The following is a 21823-nucleotide window of genomic DNA, read 5'->3' as shown; positions in this document are numbered from 1 at the left end:
TAGTCTCAGCACGGCGGTCACAGCGATCATTTAGAAATGGACATCTGAAGATGTCTCTGTTGTGAGGTGGACAGGGGAGACTCCGGGGCACTGAGGCTTCCACCCAGCCTGTCCCTGGGATATCGCTGGAGGTTCTTGGTCTTGTCACAAGAAGAAATTCCAGGAGAGGTCGCACAGTTGAGTGTTGTAAGTGGGAAAGTTTATTCAAGTGAGAGCATGCTGTCCAGATGTGAGAGCAAGCAAGCTCAAGGGGGAAGCTGGGTTTGGGTCTCTATATCTTTTATTGACAGTTCTTAGCTAGGAAGTAGGATATTTATTACTTGGGGAGGGGACTTCTTGGGAGCAGGATTTCTCACCTTTTCTCCCTTAACCTGATCAGGGTCTCTAGCCTCTTCTGTCGTGGGCTTGTCTAGTTTGATCTGGCTTCTTGTGGCTGTGTTTTGGGAATGCTGTCAGGACAGGTTTCTAACTTCCCCCTTAACTGACCCAGACTCCCTGTTTGCGGACCTCCTGGCATCCTGTTAAAACCAACTGCCTACTCTTAACATCTCCACTGCTTAGAGCATTCTCTTTCAGAGTAAGACCCAGTGACAATGACCAATAAGAAAGAGCCTGCACATTCTGGTCCTTTCGCCTCTGATCTCATTCATTCTCTCTGCCCTCTTTCTGCTTCAGCAACAGTATTAATATTTCTTTAACAGGCCCGATGTGCTCCCACCTCAGGGCTTTCAGTGGACCAGAAAGCCGCCTCACAGATACTTAACTGGGCTCACACTTCATCATTTTGCAGGTCTTTCTTCAATGTCCCCTCAGTCAAACATTTCTCAACTCCTTTATATAACATTTGCAGTACCACTGCCCCCAACCAGGGGTACTGTTCCTCCTCCCTTATTAGCGCTCAGAACTACCTAAAAACATACCATTTATTATTCTTGTTTATCATCTTTCTTCTCTCTCCTCCAGAGAAATTTAAGCTGCACGAATGCAGAGGTTTTGAGAGTTTTGTTCAGCTGGTATACTTCTAGTATCTAGAACAATGCCAGAAGCAAGATAGGTGTTAAATATTTATTTTGGTTTTGAATGAGTGAATAATGGGATCTTATACAGCTTATCACAGCAGTGATAATGAATGAACTTTGCATATATCAAGATCGGTGAATCTAAAAGTTGTTAAAGATAACAGGCTCACAAAGAGATCTCTCAGGCTAAATTCCCCCCTCACCAAACAAGACTTAAAGTTTCAGCTCTTTTGGAAACCAGCCAACCAGGAACCACATGATCATCCTTAGTTAGATAACCTAACTGATAAACCTTTGCCATCTTCCGCAGGGAAACTAACCTTGCAATAACCAATCCACTTTTTGCCTAGTATAACTTCCTAGTGCTTGTTCCCTTCTGCCTATGAAAGGCTTTCATGTAGTACTCTTGGAGATCCTTCCTACCTGCTAGACAGGATGCTACCCAGCTGGTGAATCACTGAATAAAGCCAGTAAGATCTTTAAAATACACTCAGTTGATTTTTTTTTTTCCAAACAGTGATCATGTTGAGCATATGTTACAGGAGAACATACAGCAGTTCCATTTATATTAAGACTAAAAACCTTGCAACAATAAACATTATTGTGGGACACAGTGCCATCAAGCTAAGCAAGGGAAATGCTTGGGACCATTTAGACACATGACAGGGGAGCATTGTGGATGGGGCTTCAGAAAATCTGGGCCAAATCTCTGTTCAAGCCAAGTGTTGGGTATATAGGTATTGGTTTCATTCTTAAACTGTACCTATGCATATACATCATCTTCTGGATATGGTACGCATTAAAATAAAAATCATAACTAGCTGGTTGGCGCACAGATCCTGCTAAAGGCGTCTAAATTCAGGTTTTGTTTTTTCCAATCACCTTGCCTGTCTAGCACCAGCGCCCGGGGGGACACAGGCAGCGGGCCCGGGGCTGGGGGACCACCCTCCTCCCTCGTCCGGCGCGCGTCCCGGCGTTGCAGCAGACCCGGGAGGGCGGCGGGCTGGTCCCGCGAGCACGCGGCGCGGGGTAACCAACCGGGCCCCCCCCGGGGTCCCCAGTCGCCTCCTGGGAAGCGTAGTCCTCGCGCGGCGGAAGCATGCCGGGAGTGGTAGTCCCGGGGGCTGAGCGGCTGCGGCACGGCTCCGGCCTTTCTGCGGCGGTGGCGCGGGCTCGCCGCTGAGCTGGGGCGGCCGGCCTGGGGCGGAGACCTCCCGGGGGCCCTCCCGGTGGCGGCGGTGCTGCTGGCGCCGGCCGCGGGCAGGGAGGGGAGTGCGGAGCCGGCCGGGCCCCTCGCGGGCACGGGAAGACGCGGCGCGGCCGTGGGTCGGAGGCCGGTGCCCGCGGGCCCGGCGGCGGGGCGGGGCGGGGCGGGGCGGGGCGGGCGTCGCAGGTGCCCGGGATCCGCGCGGGGTGGGAGCGCGCTGCCAGGTGAGCTGGGGCGTGCCCGGATGCTGCGGGCGGGGGCCCCTGCGGCCTGTCTTCCGGGAGACTTGGTCGCGAAGTAAAAACAATAGCTCGTGCGCCCAGCGCTCGGGTGCCGTGGCTGGCAGTGCTAGCGCCCTGCGTGAATGATCTCATTTCATCCGTCGGTATTTATGCCCTGCCCCCATTTTATAGATGGGGAAACTAGGGCGCAGTGGCCAGGTGGTTGGCCACATTTAGCTAGGGCCCTGGACTGGAACAAGGATTCCCTTCCTGCCCGTTACCATTTTTGATTCTTTGGCAGGTCGCTCTGACTCCCTAAGTTCTCGGTCTTCCTAGCATCTATCACATGGGGCAGCAGTACTTTATTTAGAGCCCTCGCCAGGTTCAGAAACAATACCTGTGAAGCAGCCCAGCTTCTGGTGTGGAGGAGGTGTGCACCAGGGAGTGCCTGTGCTTACTCCTGCAGCAGCCTGCCTCAGCTGGCGGAGGCGCCCCAGCCCAGGGGACACCCCACACTCAGGTAGCTGACCCCTCAGGCCAGGTGCTGCTCCCTGAAGACCCCCAGGCAAACCCAGGCAGTCAGTGGTGGCAGCTGTGGCGGGGTCCTTCTCTGACACTTGTCTGGCTGCTGCAGGCACCCTCTTACCTTACCCTCCCAGCTGGGGTTTGTGTGTGAGGACGGCCGTTTCCAGCTGCGGTTGTGATCAGGGGTGACACCTGTGGAACGTGTGTATAGGAGGTGTGCATCTGTGCCAGAGGGAGCATTGGCTTTAACCACATTACTGTGGGTGAGGTAAGGTAGCACCAGATGCAGGGGTGGGGGGAGGAAGGTTTGCGGAGTTGTGTTATATTCGGGACCAGGCGGGGCCACTCAGGGAAAAGTGCCTGGGTGGGTCATGAGGTAGAGAGACAAGGTAAATGTGGGTAAGTGCCTTTATGGGGTTTCTTTGGGAAGAAAGGGGCTAGGTGGGGCCGGCAGGTTTAGAATTGGCTGACTGTTCAAAAGTGGCAGCCGGGGAAATTGGGTTTTACAGTGTGTACAGTTTAAGGCTTCCTAAGGGCTCCTGGTATCTATGAGTCGCAGTTTGCCGAGAGTCACAGCTAACAGGCTTGAGGTGACAGTGAAGTATCACCTTATCTCAGTTAGATATCATTAATACAGGGAGATGGAGATTGGCGAATTGCCTTAGAGCTTCACTGGCTGGGTAAGCACGCATTTTACTTGGTCTGTGTCATTAATGTGCTTGAGGCTTCACCAGGACCTGGTGGACATGATGGGTGGTTGTAACTTCCTCTCTCCAAGCCATCCTTGACACCAGAGTTGCTCATGACCCCTTTTCCTCTCCAGACCTACCTTGTCAGCCGTCTGCACTCCCTTGATAGGAAAACTGAGAAGGAAAGAATGGCCGTGGATCTGCTGCCCACTGAGGTGACAGTAAGTGAAGTCTGTCTCTTTCATAAATTGCTTTCTGGGTTTAGAGATGGTGGATGTGTTTCCATTCCTTGGGTACTTTGCTCTCCCAATGAAAACCGTGGGGGAATCCAGAGCTCTGTGAGTTTTCCCCAGGATGGCAGCTGTGGATCTAGAGTTCATTTGTGTCTGGACTGGAAAGTCTCTGTCTTTAGCCTGGGGATGCCCGGATGGCTGATTTTTGACCCCTGGGCATGATAAAGCAGTTAATGTGCTGTTTAAGATCCCAGTGCCCCTGACTGCCCCCAGGATAATCTTCTTCACTGAGGGTTGGCAGCTGGCCTACATGGTTTGACAAGCCTTATTTGAAACACAAAAGGCTCCTGCTGAGAGTTTCCCTTTCAAGCCCTCCCAAATAAAAATTCCTCCTTTAGCTTCCGGATACGGCCTAGTCTGTGTGTGCAAATAAGAGGAGATTGCACTTGGAACATCTTGGTCTTCCAGGGTTTTGGTGCACTCTCTTTATCTCGTTGCATTGTATCTGTTGACCTCTGTGAGTGTGCCTGGTGAGGTCTGGTGGGTCCTGTCAACTGTTTCAACTGGGAGTGTCTAACTGACAGCATAGGGAAGGGGAAGTTCCCATATATTGCAGGTACTTGAAATCAAATGTTAGCTCTAAGGAGACTATAAAGAACTAAGAATGTGTATTATAGTTCTCAGAGCAACCACTACAAATGCAAAGACGTAGAGCTGAAAACTCTACGTCTTTGCAAAATTAAAATGGATTAAAAAATTAAATTAAATTAATTTAAAATGGATTCAAAAAAAAATTAAAATTTAATTTTAATTTAAAATTAAAAAAATTTAATTAAAAAATTTAATTAAAAAATTTAATTAAAATGGATTAAAATGGATTATTAAAATGGATTAAATTAAAATGGATTAAAAAATTTCAAAACAAACACACACATCCTGTTAAACAATGTAAGCATATCAGAAGGGGACAAAGTAATAAGCAAAAGATTGCTTTTCTGTTCCTCCACAAACATGAAAGAATAATGAGGGTGGATGGCTTGTGTATTCTTCCAAACGTATCCGTATAGTTAGATAAATAATTTTCAACAAATATGGACTGTTTTGCAGCTTGCTATATTTCATATGAATTAGCAGTGTGTCAAGGTCAAATTCCAACATCAGCCATACAGATCTACCTCATTCTATCTAGTGGTTATATATGTAAAATATTTCATGGGATAAATGTCCTATAATTTGCTTATCTGTTACCCTGCTGATAGATCTATAGGATGTCTTCAGTTTTTCACTGTTGTATTAGTTTCCTATTGCTGCTGTAACAAATTGCCGTAAATGCAGTGGCTTAACACCACATGAATTTCTTCTGCAATTCTGGAGGTCCAAAGTCTAAAATCTTAGACTTAGGTTCTTAGTGGGGCTGGTTCTTTCTGGAAACTCTGAGGGGGAAATCTGTTTCCAGGCCTTCTTTGTGCCTTCAGGGGGTGGCCTGTGTTCCTTGGCTTGTAGCCCTTCCAGGCATCTTCCAAGTGCATGTCTTCAATCTGTTTCTATCCTCACGTCACCACCTTGTCCTCTTCTGACTATGACTCTTGGGTCCTAACAGGGATCACTGTGATTATACTGGATCCACCTGGATAATAATCCAGGCCCTTACCATCTCCTAATCCTTAAGGGGCACACAGGAGGCTCAGTCAGTTAAGTGCCCGACTCTTGTCTCAGCTCAGGTCTTAATCTCAGGGTTGTGAGTTCAAGCCCCACGATGGGCTCCAAACTGGGTGTGGAACCTACTTGAAAAAGATCTTCAAGGGAAGCCTGGGTGGCTCAGTGGTTTAGTGCCGCCTTCAGCCCAGGGCCTGATGCTGGAGACCTGGGATCAAGTCCCACATCGGGCTCTCTGCATGGAGCCTGCTTCTCCCTCTGCCTGTGTCTCTGCCTCTCTCTCTCTCTCTCTGTGTGTGTGTCTCATGAATAAATAAATAAAATCTTTAAAAAAAAGATCTTCAAAGTCCTTTTATTTATTTTTTATTTTTTTTATTAAAAACAATTTTTTTTTTTAAATCAAGAAACAGAGAACACAAGCATGGGTGGGGTGGAGGCTCAGAGGGAGAGGGAGAATCTTAAGGAGACTCCCTGCCCAGTGCACAGCCCTGACTCAGGGCTCGATCCCAGAACCCTGAGATCATGACCTAAGCTGACATCAAGAGTTGGACATTTAGTCCTTTTAGTCATGTATTTGTAAAACATCCACAGGTTCACTACTCAGCTGTTGGCTTATAAGTAAAGTTCTGCTGAATATCCTTGAGCAAATATCCCTACCCAGTTGTATGAGGATTTCTCGTAGTAGAATCCTAAAAGTAGAATCACAAGGTCAAAATGTTATCGTTTTTCATGCATTCCATCTCTTTCATCCTTTCATATAAGATTTGGCATCTGGCCAACTTCTGCTTTCTCATATTTTGTAGCTCATTGGGGTTCTCCTGCAAGAATTTACTTTTCTCACAGTTCCGTTTGGCACCTGTATAGTCTTGCAGGTCCTTTGGGTCTTTTAACTTCCATAAAGAGTGGAAACCCATGTTACAGTATAGCTTAGAGATGTCTCTGCCTGAATTCAGTTCCAATCGCCACCAATTTCTAACAGGATTACCTTGGGAGGTAATGTAACCTTTCTGAGATGTTTCTTCATCTGTCAAATGATTTAACGATAGTTATCTTCTTTTTTTTTTTTAAGGTTTTATTTATTCATTTATGATACACATAGAGAGAGAGAGAGGCAGAGACACAGGCAGAGGGAAAAGCAGGCTCCATGCCAGGAGCCGGATGTGGGACTTGATCTCAGAACTCCAGGATCGGGCTCTGGGCCAAAGGCAGGCGCCAAACCGCTGAGCCACCCGGGGATCCCCTATAATTATCTTCTTAATAGGATTTCTATGGAACTCAGTGAAGATACTCTGTGCAAAGTTCCTGTCAGTTCCTAATGTGCAAGTATCCAACAAACATGAGCTAATACTACTTTTATCATTTGCTTTATTTACATCTGAGAAATTCCTTTGTGTTTCTGTTCTGCTAGTGGCATTGCCATAATTTTCTAAGTGTATTCTTAAGTGTCAGCATTGTTCTAAGGGTATTCTGATTTTTTTCCCGCCCTTTAATTTAGATTTTGAGTGAGAGGTAGGTTCCAGACTGGGATCGAAATTCTCTGTTAAAAAAAAAAAAACAAAAAACAAAAAGAAAGAAAGAAATTCTCTGCTGGCAGGGACTTTGCCTTTCCCGACCTCCCCTCCCAACATGTGGCATGTGACACTGCTCACAGGGGGTTCCCAGTAGATATTTGTGTACTAGCTGATGGGGTGGTCCCCAGAATAACACAAGTAGTCAATATGAAATACTTCGACTTTCCCCATACCTACCTACCTAGCGGTGGAGAAGTTGGTCCTGGGTGAGCAGGAGTGGATTTACCGTTGCAGGAGTCTGTCACATTCAGGGATGTGGCCGTGCTCTTCAGCCATGATGAGTGGCTGCACCTGGACTCTGCACAGAGAACGTTGTACCGGGAGGTGATGCTGGAGAACTATGGCACCCTGGTCTCACTGGGTAAGGAGGCTTGTCTTTAATGAAGGATCTGCTGTGGGAGCTGCCTCTTCGGGGTTCAGAGTCCCCACTTTCCCTCCTGCCATGCCCCTGGGCAAGGACAATTATCTGTGGACTTGACATTGGGCATTTATGACAGGATGCCCTTCACGCTCTGCTTTTCTCCTTCCTCTGCTTTCCTTCCACCCTGCCTCCTGACCAGCATCCTCCTTCTCCAATCACTGGGTCTCAGTTTAGAGTCTGAGGAACGAACAGACCTGTCGAGGTAGAGCCCTGTATCAGTTCCAAACTGAGACCTCCCCACTCCAATCCATCTCGAGCGCCCAGGCCCCCTGAGAAGCACCCATGCTCTCAGCTCCCCAGGCTCCCTTCTCCGCACCATGGGTTCTGGTGCCTGAGCTCTGGAGTTGCCCTTTGTACCACCCGCTCAATCCCTATTCCCTTCTTCACGAGCAGGGATTCCATTCTCAACGCCAAAGGTGATCTACCAGTTGCAGCAAGGAGAAGATCCCTGCACCGTGGACAGGGAAGTCCCTCAAGATGCCTGTGTAGGTGAGTGAGTGGCTGGGGAATGGGCGGGGGGCGGAGGGCAGTGCTTACCCATGAGCAGGTCATGAGGAAGCAGCACTGGGAGAAGTTCCCTGGAAATTCTGAGCCAGGGCCTCCTGACAGGAGGCTCTGTGGTTGGAATGGTTTTCTTGGCATCCAGAAGGCCCTCGTGTGGACTCTCTTCTCTTCCCTAACACTTCCACATTTTCTACCTCTTTTCCTTTGCTGCGGCCTCTCTCACCCTCTTCTGCCATCTTGGCCTCTTGGCCTTCACAGTTTTCTTTCCATCTGCATTTATACATGTTCATGCCCAACAGATTTTAAATACTTTACACCTTCTGCCTTGTTTTGAATCTTCTAAATTTCTTTCACCAGCCTCCTATTTCAGAGTGTTGTCAATGCACCCATGTCTCTGATTTCCTAACTCAACATTTCCCTTGTATCTCCTTGGAGTGGGCCATCTTGTCCCACTGTCAGAGTCAACCAGCTCTCCTTGACCACTGTTGCCTTTCTAGCCCAGGGCCTGGCACACTTTCCCTGCAATAGGCCAGCTGGTAAATAGCTTGGCATTGGGGGCCAGGGGTCTCTACTGCAATCCTTTAACTCCACGTTTGTAAAGCAAATGCAGCCAGAGACCATGGCATGTGGACAGGTGTAGCTGCCTTCCAGGAACAGAGCTGGGGTTGGCCCTGAGACCTGTCATGTGCATACCTCTCTTCTAGCCTTGGCAAATCTCATTGGTCTTTAAACTAAAACTTCCAGTTATGGGAGTTGGAGGATCACTTAAAGATGGTCAAATTTAGATTCCTCTCTTTATATCAGAAGGAACAGTGCCTTGGAGGTTGTAAAACCCTTCACTAATAGAGCCAGATAGCTGAAGAGCAGTGATAGAAATCCAGAGCACCAGGTATTTTCTGTTCCCAGTGGGACATGGATTTGCAATATTTTGCTTCTGTCTTTGTGCTTTGGCCTTTAATCTATGATTCTTGCCTTTATTGGCATTTTCCCCCCTCATTCTCTTCACAGATAATTTTCACCTTTATTAAAATACATTTTTCTCCAGATAAAGAGTTTAGTGAGTTGTGCAGCATAGCACTTAAGATCATGGCTTGAATTTAGACATTCCTAATCTCACGTTAGCCCTGCCACTGCTTACACATGCTCTGAGCTCTGGGAAGATTACCTACCCTCTCTGAGCCTGTTCTCCTGTTCCCACCCTCTGTGCCATCAGCAGAGAGATCTTTTTGAAACTCAGGTGTTAATCTCTACCTTAAGAGACTTTGTTGTTTCTCCATTATCCACAGAGGCAAGAACTATTCTTACTGTGACATTAAACCTACTTCAGAGCCTGTCTCCATGTTCCTCTGTGGGAATCAAGGGCCACTTGCATGTCAGCGACGTGTTCTGGCCAAACCTGCAGACTCATTAATTTGTGTGTCATTCCTTCTTGGATTACCACCTCCGTCTTATCCCCTGGAAACCCTCTCACCCTTCAGGATCCATCTGCCCACCTGATCTGTAGGTTCTCCTTATTTCTCCTCCTTCCCAGGCACTATTCATTTCTCAATCACTTGAGTTCACATGGCACATTCTGCATGCATTGAATACATCCATGACAGCATCTGTCAGAGTTAATTATAGTTCCTTTGTTATTGTTTATTTTCCTAATTGGATCATGTATATTTAAGGAAGAGACAAGGTCTTTCTTTGCCTTCTGTGCCTCTGGCATCAAATATCCTGCATTTAGCTAATAGTTTTTGAATCTAATTGAGCTGCCTTTATGATGAACTCAGTGCTGATGAAGCTCAAAATTAAGAACTCAGTACAGCCAGACCACGGCAGTTACATCACTGCTCTGCTTCTGCTCTGTCCTTGCTCTGGTCCAACCTGTCTCCTTTCCCAGATCTGACCGCCTCGTCTTATTATTACCTGCCTGAGAACGTACAACACCTGTATTATTCTGAGTTCCTCTGCCCACTATTTAGGAATTCTGTGCCCAGCCTCATACTGTTTAATCAAAATTTTAACAAATTCCAACCTGGATTTCCTTCTTTAGTCAGTTAGCCTCCCCTAAATAGGTTTACTTCCCCACTGCCAGATGACTTTGCTCAGGCCTTCTTTCTGATATGCAGAGTCCTCTTTTCTTGTTCTACTGAAATCCATCCCCTCTTTATTATCCAATTTCCTTTATAAGACCACTCCCTGAATTATATACACCTGAGGCTTCTCGTGTCAAAGAGGCTTCTCTCTAGTCACTTGTTTGTTTCATGTTATTATTGATTATTAACTATTTGTTCAATAAATGCCTGGTTGGGTTTTAGGAGTCCAACATGTGAGGAGAGAATGTCTTTTCATTTTTGAGGTCACCTGCCCTTCATAATTTTTCCAACTTACTCTGCTTGTTCACACATTATTTTTTTATGTAAGTCATTCTAATTGTGAACTTGTCATGTGCATAGTAAGGGATTAACAAATAACCATGAGATGTGTCCACTGTTCTCCTTGAAGAAATACTTGAATTATTTTCAGGCTTCAATACAAAAAATATTAAGTGATAGAATATGTAAGTAAAACATGTTGTGGAATTCTAAGAAAGAGATGGCTAATTTAGGCTTTACTAGTTAAATTTCTTTAGAAAAACAATGTTAGAGTAGCCTGATAAGTTTCTGGATGGGCAAAGGATGTCCTATTGTGGCAAAGGATGAAAAGAGAGAGGGTATCCTGGTTGATACTTTAAAATCGAAACTGCTAGGTTTCCCATTAACATCATGAAGAAAAATCTGTATTTTTATACATATTTATAGCCTGTATATCTTTTTCTCTTACTATTTGATTTTAATAAAATATATTTCATTACTGAAACTGGATGGATTTTATTGACATAAATCACCTAGTTATACTTTGTTTTATTGTTTAAGTACATATAATTAGCTCCTTAGAAAGACTTAGTTTTAATCTATTTTCAATCATGGATTGATTAAAGAGAGCCACATTTTAACCCACAGTTCCTTAGAATCAGCTCAAGCTAAATCCTTTGACTTAACATCAGATCTGAGCTTGGGGTTTGGGTATATTTCAGAATTTTGGGGCATATTGACTCTGCATTTCTTGTAGACTTTCATTAGCCTAAAAAGATTCCTACAAAGGAGGTTAATCTTCTGGTTGCAGTTTATTAGGAGAGAGAAATATATCTATTTCTCCTTGTGATCAAATAGGAAGAGGAAAAGTGGTGGCAGGGTGGTATGAAAAAACTGTTATTCTTCCAATCACTAGGGATAGATTGTTGAATGTGGCTGATTTATTCTGTATTTTCCTCTTTTTTATAGTCAGCATCCTGAATTTAAATCAGATATCCTCAACGCAGCCATGCTTCAGGGCTGCTGTAAGTTTTAAAGGCTGAACATCCTCTTTTTACAGACTATGATATGAAATCATATTCACATACAGATTTATAAAACTGAAGGAAAACATAGCAGAGATTTTAAAAATGTGTATAGAGTTTTATATTTTTTTAAAATTTTGTTTATTCATGAGAGACACACAGAGAGAGGCAGAGACACAGGCAGAGGGAGAAGCAGACTCCACACAAGGAGTCCGATGTGGGACTCGATCCTGGGTCTCCAGGATCATGCCATGGGCTGAAGGTGGCGCTAAACTGCTGAGCTACCTGGGCTGCCTAATATGTATAGAGTTTTAGCGAGAGCTTGGGGAGAAAACATAATAAAAGCCACATATGAATAGAGAGGAGAAAACGGGTGCCTGGCTGGCTCAGTTGGTTGAGCATGCAAATCTAGATCTTGGGGTTGTGAGTTAGAGTCCCTTGTTGAGTGTAGAGATTACTAAAAAAGAGAAAATAAGTAAACTTTTATTTTTTTAAAGATTTTATTTATTTGAAAGCAAACATATACATGAGCAGGATGGAAGGGCAGAGGGAGAAGCAGACTCCCTGCTGAGCAGGGAGCTGGATGCAGGGCTTGATCCCAGGACCCTGAGATCATGACCTAAGCTGACGGCAGATGCTCAACTGACTGAGCCTCCCAGGTGCCCCATAAGTGAAACTTTTTTTCTTTTTTTTTTAAGGAGAAAATAAAGACAAAATACCTGCTTCATTGCTCAGTATACAGAGTAGGAAATGATAAACTGAAATATCCCACAGTATCCAACTGGAGCTTATGAGCTGACATTTTTCTGAGCCTCATATCTTCTGCTTAGCCAGTTCTCCCTGCATTGACTTCTTGCAAATTGCAATGTCTTCATTTGTTTCTAGTGTTCATTCATCCACTGTATTCTCCCACACCACCACTCCTTCTCCTCTTCACCTCTCTTTCCATCGTGTCCTATTTTTTCCCTAGATGCAAGTCCATATTTGGGATCAAAAGAGGTATTGCAGCTCTTTTATATGTACTATTGCCAGTGTTATTGTTCTACTGATGCGTTTGTCTCTCCCAGTAGAGGTACCATCGTTAATGCCCCTGACTCATTCCAGGTTTCAAGACTCAGCCTGAAATGGAATCCTTGCCTTCCACACAGGACATTTCTAGAGAAGAGACATTTCAGGGAATAATAAAGAAAAGGTCCGTTAAGTTTGGTCACGGGGACACCAATTTTGGACAAACTATGGAATTTGAGAGTGAGACAGAACAGGAGCAACAGAAGAAACCTCTTAGGCAAATGGTGGCCTCCCACAAAAATCCTGGGATTGGAGATGTAAAGCAGATAAGTCTTGAGTTGGGGAAAGGCTTCCTTATAGACACAATTCTTGTTACACAACAGACTGTTCCTGTAGGAAGGATACCCAATATATATTACACATTTGGGAAAGATTTTAAACAGAATTTTGACCTAATGAGACGCTTCCAGATTTATCCAGGAGAAAAACCTTATATTTGTAATGAATGTGGGAAAAGCTTCAACCAGAGTCTTCATCTGATTGAACACCAGAGAATTCATACTGGTGAGAAACCCTACAGGTGTAGTGAATGTGAGAAAACCTTTAGCCACAGATCATCCCTTCTTGCCCATCAGAGAATTCATACCGGAGAGAAACCTTACAAATGTAATGAATGTGAGAAAGCATTCAGCAGCAGTTCAACCCTGATCAAGCATCTCAGAGTGCACACTGGAGAGAAACCCTATCAGTGCAAGGAATGTGGGAAAGCCTTTAGCCAGTGTTCAACCCTCACTGTACATCAGAGAATTCATACTGGCGAGAAACTCTATAAATGTACTGAATGTGAGAAGGCCTTCAACTGTAGAGCAAAACTTCAAAGACACCAAAGAATCCATACAGGGGAGAAACCCTATAAATGCAGTGAATGTGGGAAAGGTTACAGCCAATTTGCCTCCCTGGCTGAACACCAGAGGCTTCATACTGGGGAGCAGCTGTGTAAATGCTTGGAATGTGGAAGAACCTTCACACGCATCTCAACCCTTACTGAACACCAGCGAATTCACATGGACCAGAAACCCTATCAGTGTACCGAGTGTGGGAAAACCTTCAACCAGTATTCTTCCTTCAATGAACATTGTAAAATTCACACCGGGGAAAAGCTTTATAGCTGTGGAGAATGTGGTAAAGCCTTTGGTTGCAAATCCAATCTTTACAGGCACCAGAGAATTCACACCGGAGAGAAGCCCTACCAGTGTAATCAGTGTGGGAAGGCCTTCAGCCAGTATTCATTCCTCACTGAGCACGAGAGAATCCATACTGGGGAGAAACTCTACAAGTGTCTGGAGTGCGGGAAGGCCTACAGTTACAGATCAAATCTGTGCAGACACAAAAAAGTTCACAATAAGGAAAAACTCTATAAATGGAAGGAATATGGGAAGCCTTTTATCTATAGTTCCTCTCTTACTCAGTATCAGAGATTTCTTAGAGGAGATAAGGCCAGTGAAGTTTAATTCTTTTCTCAAATAATTTAAGATTCCTCATTAGAGAATAATAAATAGGGCACAGACTGCATTAGATTAAGTCTTTTTTTTACTTATGGAGAAAATGTTAGTTACCACTAAGTAATGGTGAAATTGATCAGTAGGATTATGAAAAGCACTGATTTCTCAAATTTTATAAGAACTTTTAAATGCTAATAAGGTTTTTAAATATATAGAAAAATTTTAAGTCATGGAAAAAACATAAAAGGCCTAACTTAAAAATATGAAAATAATGGAATATGTTTGGTATCTCTCATTGGAGTTTATTCCCTTTCTAAGAGTAAGCTTTGATATGAATTTTCTTTTAAAAGGAGCCATTGAATTAATAATGTAAGCATGAGGTCATATTTGCTAAAATGGCAGGAAAGCAGAGGACACACTCTTTTCCATAAAGAGAAGTTCAAGGTAGAAATGGATTCTCTAAATTCAGGTTTTCATGTGGAAATAATCAAGTTCATTTTTTATGAACTGCCTCACCCGCAGGTTGTATATATAAATATATGTATGTACACCTAGGGCATGCATACATACACACATAGCTTTGGAATATATATTTTTTCCAAAAACCTTTGATGATTAAAAAAATGTGGCTTAATTTAGAATTTAGTTTTGAAAATTGAAGTTTTGCCCAAATGGAATCTCTTTTCCTTATATTATTTCTTACTTTGATATGATTTAACATTACTGAATAGTCTTAGGATAGCATTATAGAAGGTGCAGTGAAGTGAAGCAAGGGGAGGAGACTGTCACACAAATACTCTCTTATCTGCTGCAGATGGTGCATTTGCAGAATCTAACTATACAGTGGTAGCTCTTAGAACCAGGAGAAATTTTTTTTAAAGATTTTATTACTTATTCATGAGATACAGAGAGAGAGAGAGAGAGAGGCAGAGACACAGGCAGAGGGAGAAGCAGACTCCACACAAGGAGTCCGATGTGGGACTCGATTCCAGGACTCCTGGGATCACGCCCTGAGCCAAAGGCAGACACTCAACTGCTGAGCCACCCAGGAGTCCCATGAACCAGGAGAAATTTTAGTTTATTTGTAGCCTTTCACTTTACTAATGAAACTGAGCTTGTTGGGCAGAGTCAAGGCTAGAGTCTAAGTTTTCAGCCTTGGTTTTCTGCGATAATTATAGATACTAATTTTAATAATTGGCTACCAACCTCAAGTCTCAAGAATACTATTCAGTATTTATTTTGTAAACTGATTAAGGCACAATTGTGGTAATTTTATCAGTTTCATTTCTGTATTTGACAGGTTCCTCCTAACTGCAGTCCTTTTTTTTTTTTTTTTTTTTTTTGAGATTTTATTTATTCATGAGAAACAGAGAGGCAAAGACACAGGTAGAGGAAGAAGCCGGCTTCTTGTGGGGAACTCGATGAGGGACTTGATCCCCTGACTAGGACGTGCCCTGAACCCAAGGCAGATGCTCAACCACTGAGCCATCCGGAAGTCCCAACTGCAGTCTTTTTAATTGACTTACAGTCCTATTCTCTCTTTTTCCTCTGTGTCCATTATACCTGCTTTTATAATAACTGTACATAAATTCTCAAATTTAGCTGAGGGCTAAATGGTGAAATTGCTTTTGGAGTTTTCACATACAAGATTGCCTTTTTATTTTTGTTATTTATCTCTTAGGAATTCTTTTGTATAAAGAAATATGTGAATATTTTATAATTAAGCATTCTAGTCATCAGTTAAAATTGGTTTTCCAAAGATTTTCCATATTTTTAACATACACTGCATTTTTCCCTGGGCCTACTTCCACAGTTTTATATCTCACTTTAACTCTCACAGTATCTCACTATCATTTTAAAAAGTGTTCTAATAAAAAAGTAGCTAGAACCTTCTGTCTGAGAAAGGTTTTAGAATTAAATGCAGGCTTTTAGCATAGCATATTTCTTGACCTGCCTTAGCTCATTAGAAAATAACTTTATATATTTAGGTATATTCATAAGGCAGGAGTTTTTAAAAAGACTCAGTGTTTAACATTGTACAGAGCCATTTGTAAGATATTCTAGAGAAAAACATGTTTGGTTATCCAATAGCAATGAGCATGCTTTGTGCCCAGATTATGGTTTCCAAATGCTATTCCCCAGTAAGGGGGAACCCAGGCTCATTGAAGAAATAGCTGATTCCATATTTGGAGCAGGGTAAGTATAAGATGTGTCTAAGGTATCTTTTTATGAAACAAAACAAAAAGCACTTAAAGACTAAGCACTCAAAGGACAATGTCAGAAGGACATGGGAGCCAACTTGAAGGCACTCTCACTGGTCAAATTTAAGAGAACTTAAACAAACAAACAAAAAAGTCACTGTAATTGGTTATAACATGCTAAGTAAAAATGTGCCCATAATGGAAAAATAGTGGGAAAAAAAAGGAAATCTCTCTCTGTAAATTAATTTGAAGAATGCCATCTTTTAACTGTATGTGGAATGACAGATTTAGAAAAATCACCATTTTATAAACCTTCATGTAATTAAATCAGACAAATTCAATGGATGATAAACCTATTAGGTGAAAAAAAATTTAAGGAGCATGGTGTCAAAGGTCACAGATATGAATTGCAAAAAAAAGATATGCCTTTATAATGGAGAGATCTGGCTGTCAAACTGAGTTTCACTACTGGTGGGACAACCTGACATTATGTGGCTCCTGATGAGGTGCGATATGAGGTACACATGATCACCTGCGATGTATTCTTGCCAAGAGTATTTAATGAAAATCTAATTAAACCTCTTAACCAAATTTATGATCCTATTGACAAGAAAGATGAAATAGAGGAACAAGTCGAATTACATGATGAGGAAATAGACAAACCTGGAGTTTGAGACTTTGTACAAGATAACTGGCCTGGACATCTCAAAAAGCCATTGTAGTAGAACAAAAAGAATTCTAGATTAAGGTACTCAAGAATCATAAGCAAGGTGTGATCCTTAGTTGATTTCTGATTCAGAAAAGTTAGAACAACTATAAAGACATTTGGGGGGATATTTGGAGAAATAGGAGGATGGAATGGATTTTAGATAATGTCATGTTTAATTTTCCTAGAAGTGATAATGGTATTAAGGTATATAGGGTGATGTCTTTATTCTTAGGAGATGCATGTAAAAGTTTTCAAGTTTGAAAAGTCATGATATCTGCAGCACATCTTAAGATGAGTATGTAAAAAATTCGTCAGCTGTTGTGAAAAATCAGTCATCTTTGTAGAGGATATAGAGATGTTCATTGGTCATCTTTTACATTTTTCCGTGTTTTTAATTTTAATAAAAAATTGAGACAAAAAGTGAATGATGAATATGAAACTTCTAGTCAGAATTTTTCCTTTGTACTCATGTAAATTTCCTGTTTGAGAGTTTATTCTCTGGGGATGTAATCATTGGACATAAAATAACTTTTGGTTAGTTTTTCTTCCACTTTATTTTTCAATGTGGGGCTTGAACTCATAACCCTGAGATCAAGACCTGAACTGAGATCAAGAGTTGGATGCTGAACCAACTGAGCCACCCAAGCATCTGTTCTTGTGCCAGTTTAAATGTAGTATGCACCTGCCACCTTGTCTTTCCCACCAAAAATAAATAAAAACCCTGGAAAGAATGCATGGAGAAGCCATCTGAGTACCCTGAATAGTATGGTAGAAGGCAGATTTAAGAAGGAAACCAGAATTTGAAGTTAAGACCACTCTGACACTCTCAGGCATTCTTGTGGTAAGGAAGTGGTGGTTAAGCAGGCATCTAAACCTTTGAGGAAGGGAATGCTTTTCCCTGTCCAGAGGCACTATTTTCCTGCTACCTGGACCTAAAGGTAAATTTATCCATGAGGTGCAAGCAGAAAGAATCTAAAGCCTTGAATTTTTAACTGGAAGACCAGAAAAAGGAAGTAACCTCTGGGAACTGGAATGTGTCAGGTGGTAAGAGAAAAAGAAACTCCTAGAGTTGTGTATGCAAGCCTATACTCCACCCTTATCTGGACCCAGAGTCTCATAATACTCAAAATGTCCAGGATATAATGCAGAATTGCACAAAATATAAAAATCAGAAAAATTTAAATATTCCTAGGAAAAGGACAGCAGATATTTTCCCAAGATAACATACATGTTGGGATTATAAAGTAAGCATTACAATAGTATTTCAAAAAGTATGACCATTCTTGAATGGAAACTTCAAAATTCTCAGCAGGAAAATAAATAATGTTTTAAAAAGGGAACCAAGTGGGTATTTTAGAACTGAAAAATAAAATAACAAAATTTACCGAAAAAATACCATTGGAAGAACTCAGTAGCAGAATAGATGTGACAGAGAAAAGAGTGAACTTGTAGATTCACATGTATTATCCAAACTGAACAAGAAAGAAAAAAAAATACACAATCCTACCAACTGATGGAGGGGGAGAGAATACAAAATTATCCACTTATGATAAAAACTTAGAAAACTAAAAAAAAAAAACAAAACAAAAACTTAGAAAACTAGAAATAGAGGAGGAATCATCCTAATAAAGGCTTCTACCAAAACCCCACAACTAACATCATACTTAATGGTAACCAACTGAATGACGTTAAGATCAGGAGTAAGTCCACGTGTCCTATTCAACTTTGTACTGGAAGTCCTTGCAATCAGGCAGGAAAAGGAATGAAAGGCACTTGTTTTAGAAAGGAAGGAATAAAATGATCTTCATTCAGATAACTAGATTGTCCACTTAGAAACCCCAGGGAATCAACAAAGATGCTCTTTGAACATTAAGAGTTAAACTAGGAGTTTATTTAACAAGGTCACAAGATACTAGGTTAACATACAAAAATTAATTTCTGTATCTATGCAGTAGCAACATTTAGAAAATAAATTTCAACAAGCGACTCCATTTGCAATAACTCCAAAAGGAAAAAAAAATTTGGCAAATGCGTGGCAATTCTGTGTTGAAAACTATGAAATGTTGGTGAGTAACATTAAGTCCTAAATAGACATGCTATGTTTACAGATCAGAATATGTCATTTAGTTGTCAATTCTCATCAGTTTATAGATTTAAAACAACTCCTGTAAAAATTTCAGTAGAAGTTTCCATAGGCACAGCCAAGCTTCTTTAAAATTTATGTGGAAAGGCAAAGGAATTAGAGTCACCAAAACAATTTCAAAAAGTAAAGTCAAAGGATGGAAAATAATTGACTTCAACTCTTATTACACCCTGATGAACTGACAGCACATTCTCAGTCATACCATTGAAATACTCTAAACCAATGAAAACTGCCTCCTAATCTGTTTATGTTTCTGGTGAGTGATTGTCATTATTCTACCAAGAAGTTCCCATGTTGGGTCCCTTAGGAGTTAGTGACATAAGGCCAGAAGGCATCTAACTTGTATTGATCCATATCCTGTGTATTCTGGTAAACCAGTTCTGCAAGTATATTTCCCAATTCACACTCTTCCCTCTTTTAGGAAAGATACAGAAACTGTGGCAGAATAAGGAAGAATAAACCTTTTCGGAATGAATGCAGGATGAAAACAACTCTTTCTCTCAATCCTATAATTAGCAGTGAGGAAGCCCTGGTGTCAAAGACGATAAGATTTGTGTGATATACACCAAAAAGGGCTGCTGGTGGCTTTTTCTGTTCTGTCTTGTGGAGAGATTAGTTTGCTTCATATGTTTGCTTGTGACCCTGTTTGCTTTGGTAGCTTTGTACTGCCCTCTGCTGCTCCACCTCTGCCCTCAGTTATTTATTCAACCACAGAAATCACATTTCCCACATAGAATGGACAGATATTTTAAAGGATTTTCCTTGTTACATATAACATATTCAGCAAAGGTCCCTGGTGTTGAAAGGGCTAAAACTAGAAACAGGCCCTGAGAACCAAGACTGGGATAAAAGTTGAACTACCTTTGAAGGGCAGGAGAAACCATGTTCAAAAAGCTGCTCCTTCTGGAAAGGAAGTTGGTTTCTTAGAGTCAGCACCACATTGCCCCTACAGGACAAAGGCAAGCTGCTCCAAGCTACAACTAGTAGAGAGGTGGAAACAAGCATGATAAAATCCAGAGAAGAAGCTGCTCTCAGAGGAAAAGAAATGCAGCATCTCCCATCCTGGGTCTGGGACCTGGCAGCTGTGTCTTCATCCTGAGCTCTTTCCCCTGTGAAATAGCCTCCTCTTGCTCTGGAACATGTATGGCTCTGTGGCTGAGGCTCTGAAACAGTAGTGGTGATAGCTGTGCTATAAGGAACTACAGTTACATCACCACAAGAATCTATTAGCGTTGAAATGGGTTGTTTCTTAAATCGTCATGAGACATTCAGTAATGACTTAAAAGTTATGCATTAATTTGAGTCCTATGGAATGTCTTGATAGTCTGCAAATTTGGGGCATAGATAGTAAATATTTTAGGCTTTGTGGAAGAGCAAGATCAAGGATGTTATGTAGGTATTTGTATAGCAAGGAAGAAATTTCCATACATTTTAATGGTGAAAATAAAAATATAACAATTGAGTAATTTTTCTTTGTAGTACTGGCCTACTGTTGAGACTAGAAATCTTTTCTGGGGTGGGGAATAACTGTTTTGCTTAAAGTTAGTATTCCTTGTCATTAAAATGGACCTTACCAATATAATCCATTGGGAACAAATCATCTTTCAACAAGTGATGCTGGGACACGTAGATACAAACAAAGTTGGACCCCCTACCCCACCACATACAAAAATAAACTCAAAGTGGATCAGAGACATAATGCAAGAGCTAAAATGATTTAAAAAAAAATAATTCTTAGAAGAAAACTTAGGCATAAATCTTTGTGACCTTGGGTTAGGCAAGGATTTCATAGATATAACACCAAAACCACAAAGAAGAAAAAAAAATGTGTAAACTGGAAATCATCAAAATTAAAAACTTGTGGACCAAAGGCCACCAACCAGAAAGTAAAAAGGCAATCCATAGAATGGGAAAGAAATCTTGCAAATCATGTATCTGATAAAGTACTATCTTGCACATATGAAAAACTAACAACTCAATAATAAAAAGACAAACAAAAGTGGGCAAAGGATCTGAACAGACATTTCTCCCAAGAAGATACACAGATGGTAAAAGAAACACATGAAAAAATACTCATCCTCATTAACCATCAAGGAAATGGTAATCAAAACCACAAGGGACCCCTGGGTGGCTCGGCCGTTAAGTGTCTGCCTTTGGCACAAGGCGTGATCCTGGAGTCCCAGAATTGAGTCCCACATCGGGCTCCCTGCATGGAGCCTGCTTCTCCCTCTGTCTATGTCTCTGCCTCTCTCTTTCTGTCTTTCATGAATAAATAAATAAAATCTTAAAAAAAAAAAAACGCAAGGAGATACCACTGCATACCCATTAGGATGCCTGGAATAAAAAAGAGATAAAAAGTGTTGACATGGACATAGAAAAATTGGAACCCTTATGCACTCCTAGTGGGAGTACAAACTAGCTCAGCCTCTTTGGAAAATAATCTAGCATTTCCTAAAAAGGTTGAGTATACAGCTGCCCTATGAGTCAGTAATTCCATTCCTAAGTATATACCCAAGAGAAATAAAAATCTACAATTATATAAGAACTTGCACATGAATGTTCATAGCAGTATTATGTACAACAGTCAAAAAGTAGAGACAAACTGATGGTTGTCAACTGACGAATGGCTAAGTACATGCTTGTAGCATCAGACAATGGAATATAATCTGGCAATGAAAAGAAATGAAACACTGAGAAATCTACCATATGAACCGATTTTTTAAAAAAAGATTTTATTGATTTATTCATGAGAGAGAGGCAGAGACATAGGCAGGGGGAGACACAGGGTCCCTGCAGGGAGCCTAATAATGTAGGACTCAATCCCACAAGCCCAGGGGTTCACAACCTGAG

General features: G+C 41.8%; 1 protein-coding gene across 3 annotated transcripts; it reads left to right on the top strand.

The window, feature by feature from the left end:
• The first annotated feature begins 2402 nt into the window (after nt 1–2402).
• Nucleotides 2403–17269, top strand: ZNF354C (zinc finger protein 354C). Of its 3 annotated transcripts, none has more exons than XM_077911186.1 (6): nt 2403–2967; nt 3107–3240; nt 3796–3882; nt 7356–7482; nt 7936–8031; nt 12515–17269. In XM_077911186.1, exons 3-6 carry the CDS (start codon nt 3850–3852, stop codon nt 13927–13929), a joined length of 1671 nt encoding a protein of 556 aa, XP_077767312.1. In that variant the 5' UTR covers nt 2403–2967; nt 3107–3240; nt 3796–3849; the 3' UTR covers nt 13930–17269. The 3 variants fall into 3 exon arrangements, with proteins under 3 accessions (XP_077767312.1, XP_077767311.1, XP_077767313.1); XM_077911185.1 differs by having other exon boundaries at nt 3082–3240; XM_077911187.1 differs by having other exon boundaries at nt 2403–3240; nt 7307–7482.
• The last annotated feature ends 4554 nt before the right edge of the window (nt 17270–21823 follow it).

Source organism: Canis aureus, chromosome 10 (assembly GCF_053574225.1).
Source record: "Canis aureus isolate CA01 chromosome 10, VMU_Caureus_v.1.0, whole genome shotgun sequence".
NCBI classification, from domain to species: Eukaryota; Metazoa; Chordata; class Mammalia; order Carnivora; family Canidae; genus Canis; species Canis aureus.
This window is presented reverse-complemented; position numbering and strand designations above follow the sequence as displayed.

What these genes read in the sequence shown, in the direction of transcription:
- ZNF354C (XM_077911186.1), top strand. Translation starts at nt 3,850, where the DNA reads ATGGCCGTGGATCTGCTGCCCACTGAGGTGACA. An exon ending in TGGCACCCTGGTCTCACTGG is followed by an intron (nt 7,483 to 7,935) that starts GTAAGGAGGCTT and finishes CTTCACGAGCAG; the next exon opens with GGATTCCATTCTCAACGCCA. An exon ending in CCCTCAAGATGCCTGTGTAG is followed by an intron (nt 8,032 to 12,514) that starts GTGAGTGAGTGG and finishes GACTCATTCCAG; the next exon opens with GTTTCAAGACTCAGCCTGAA.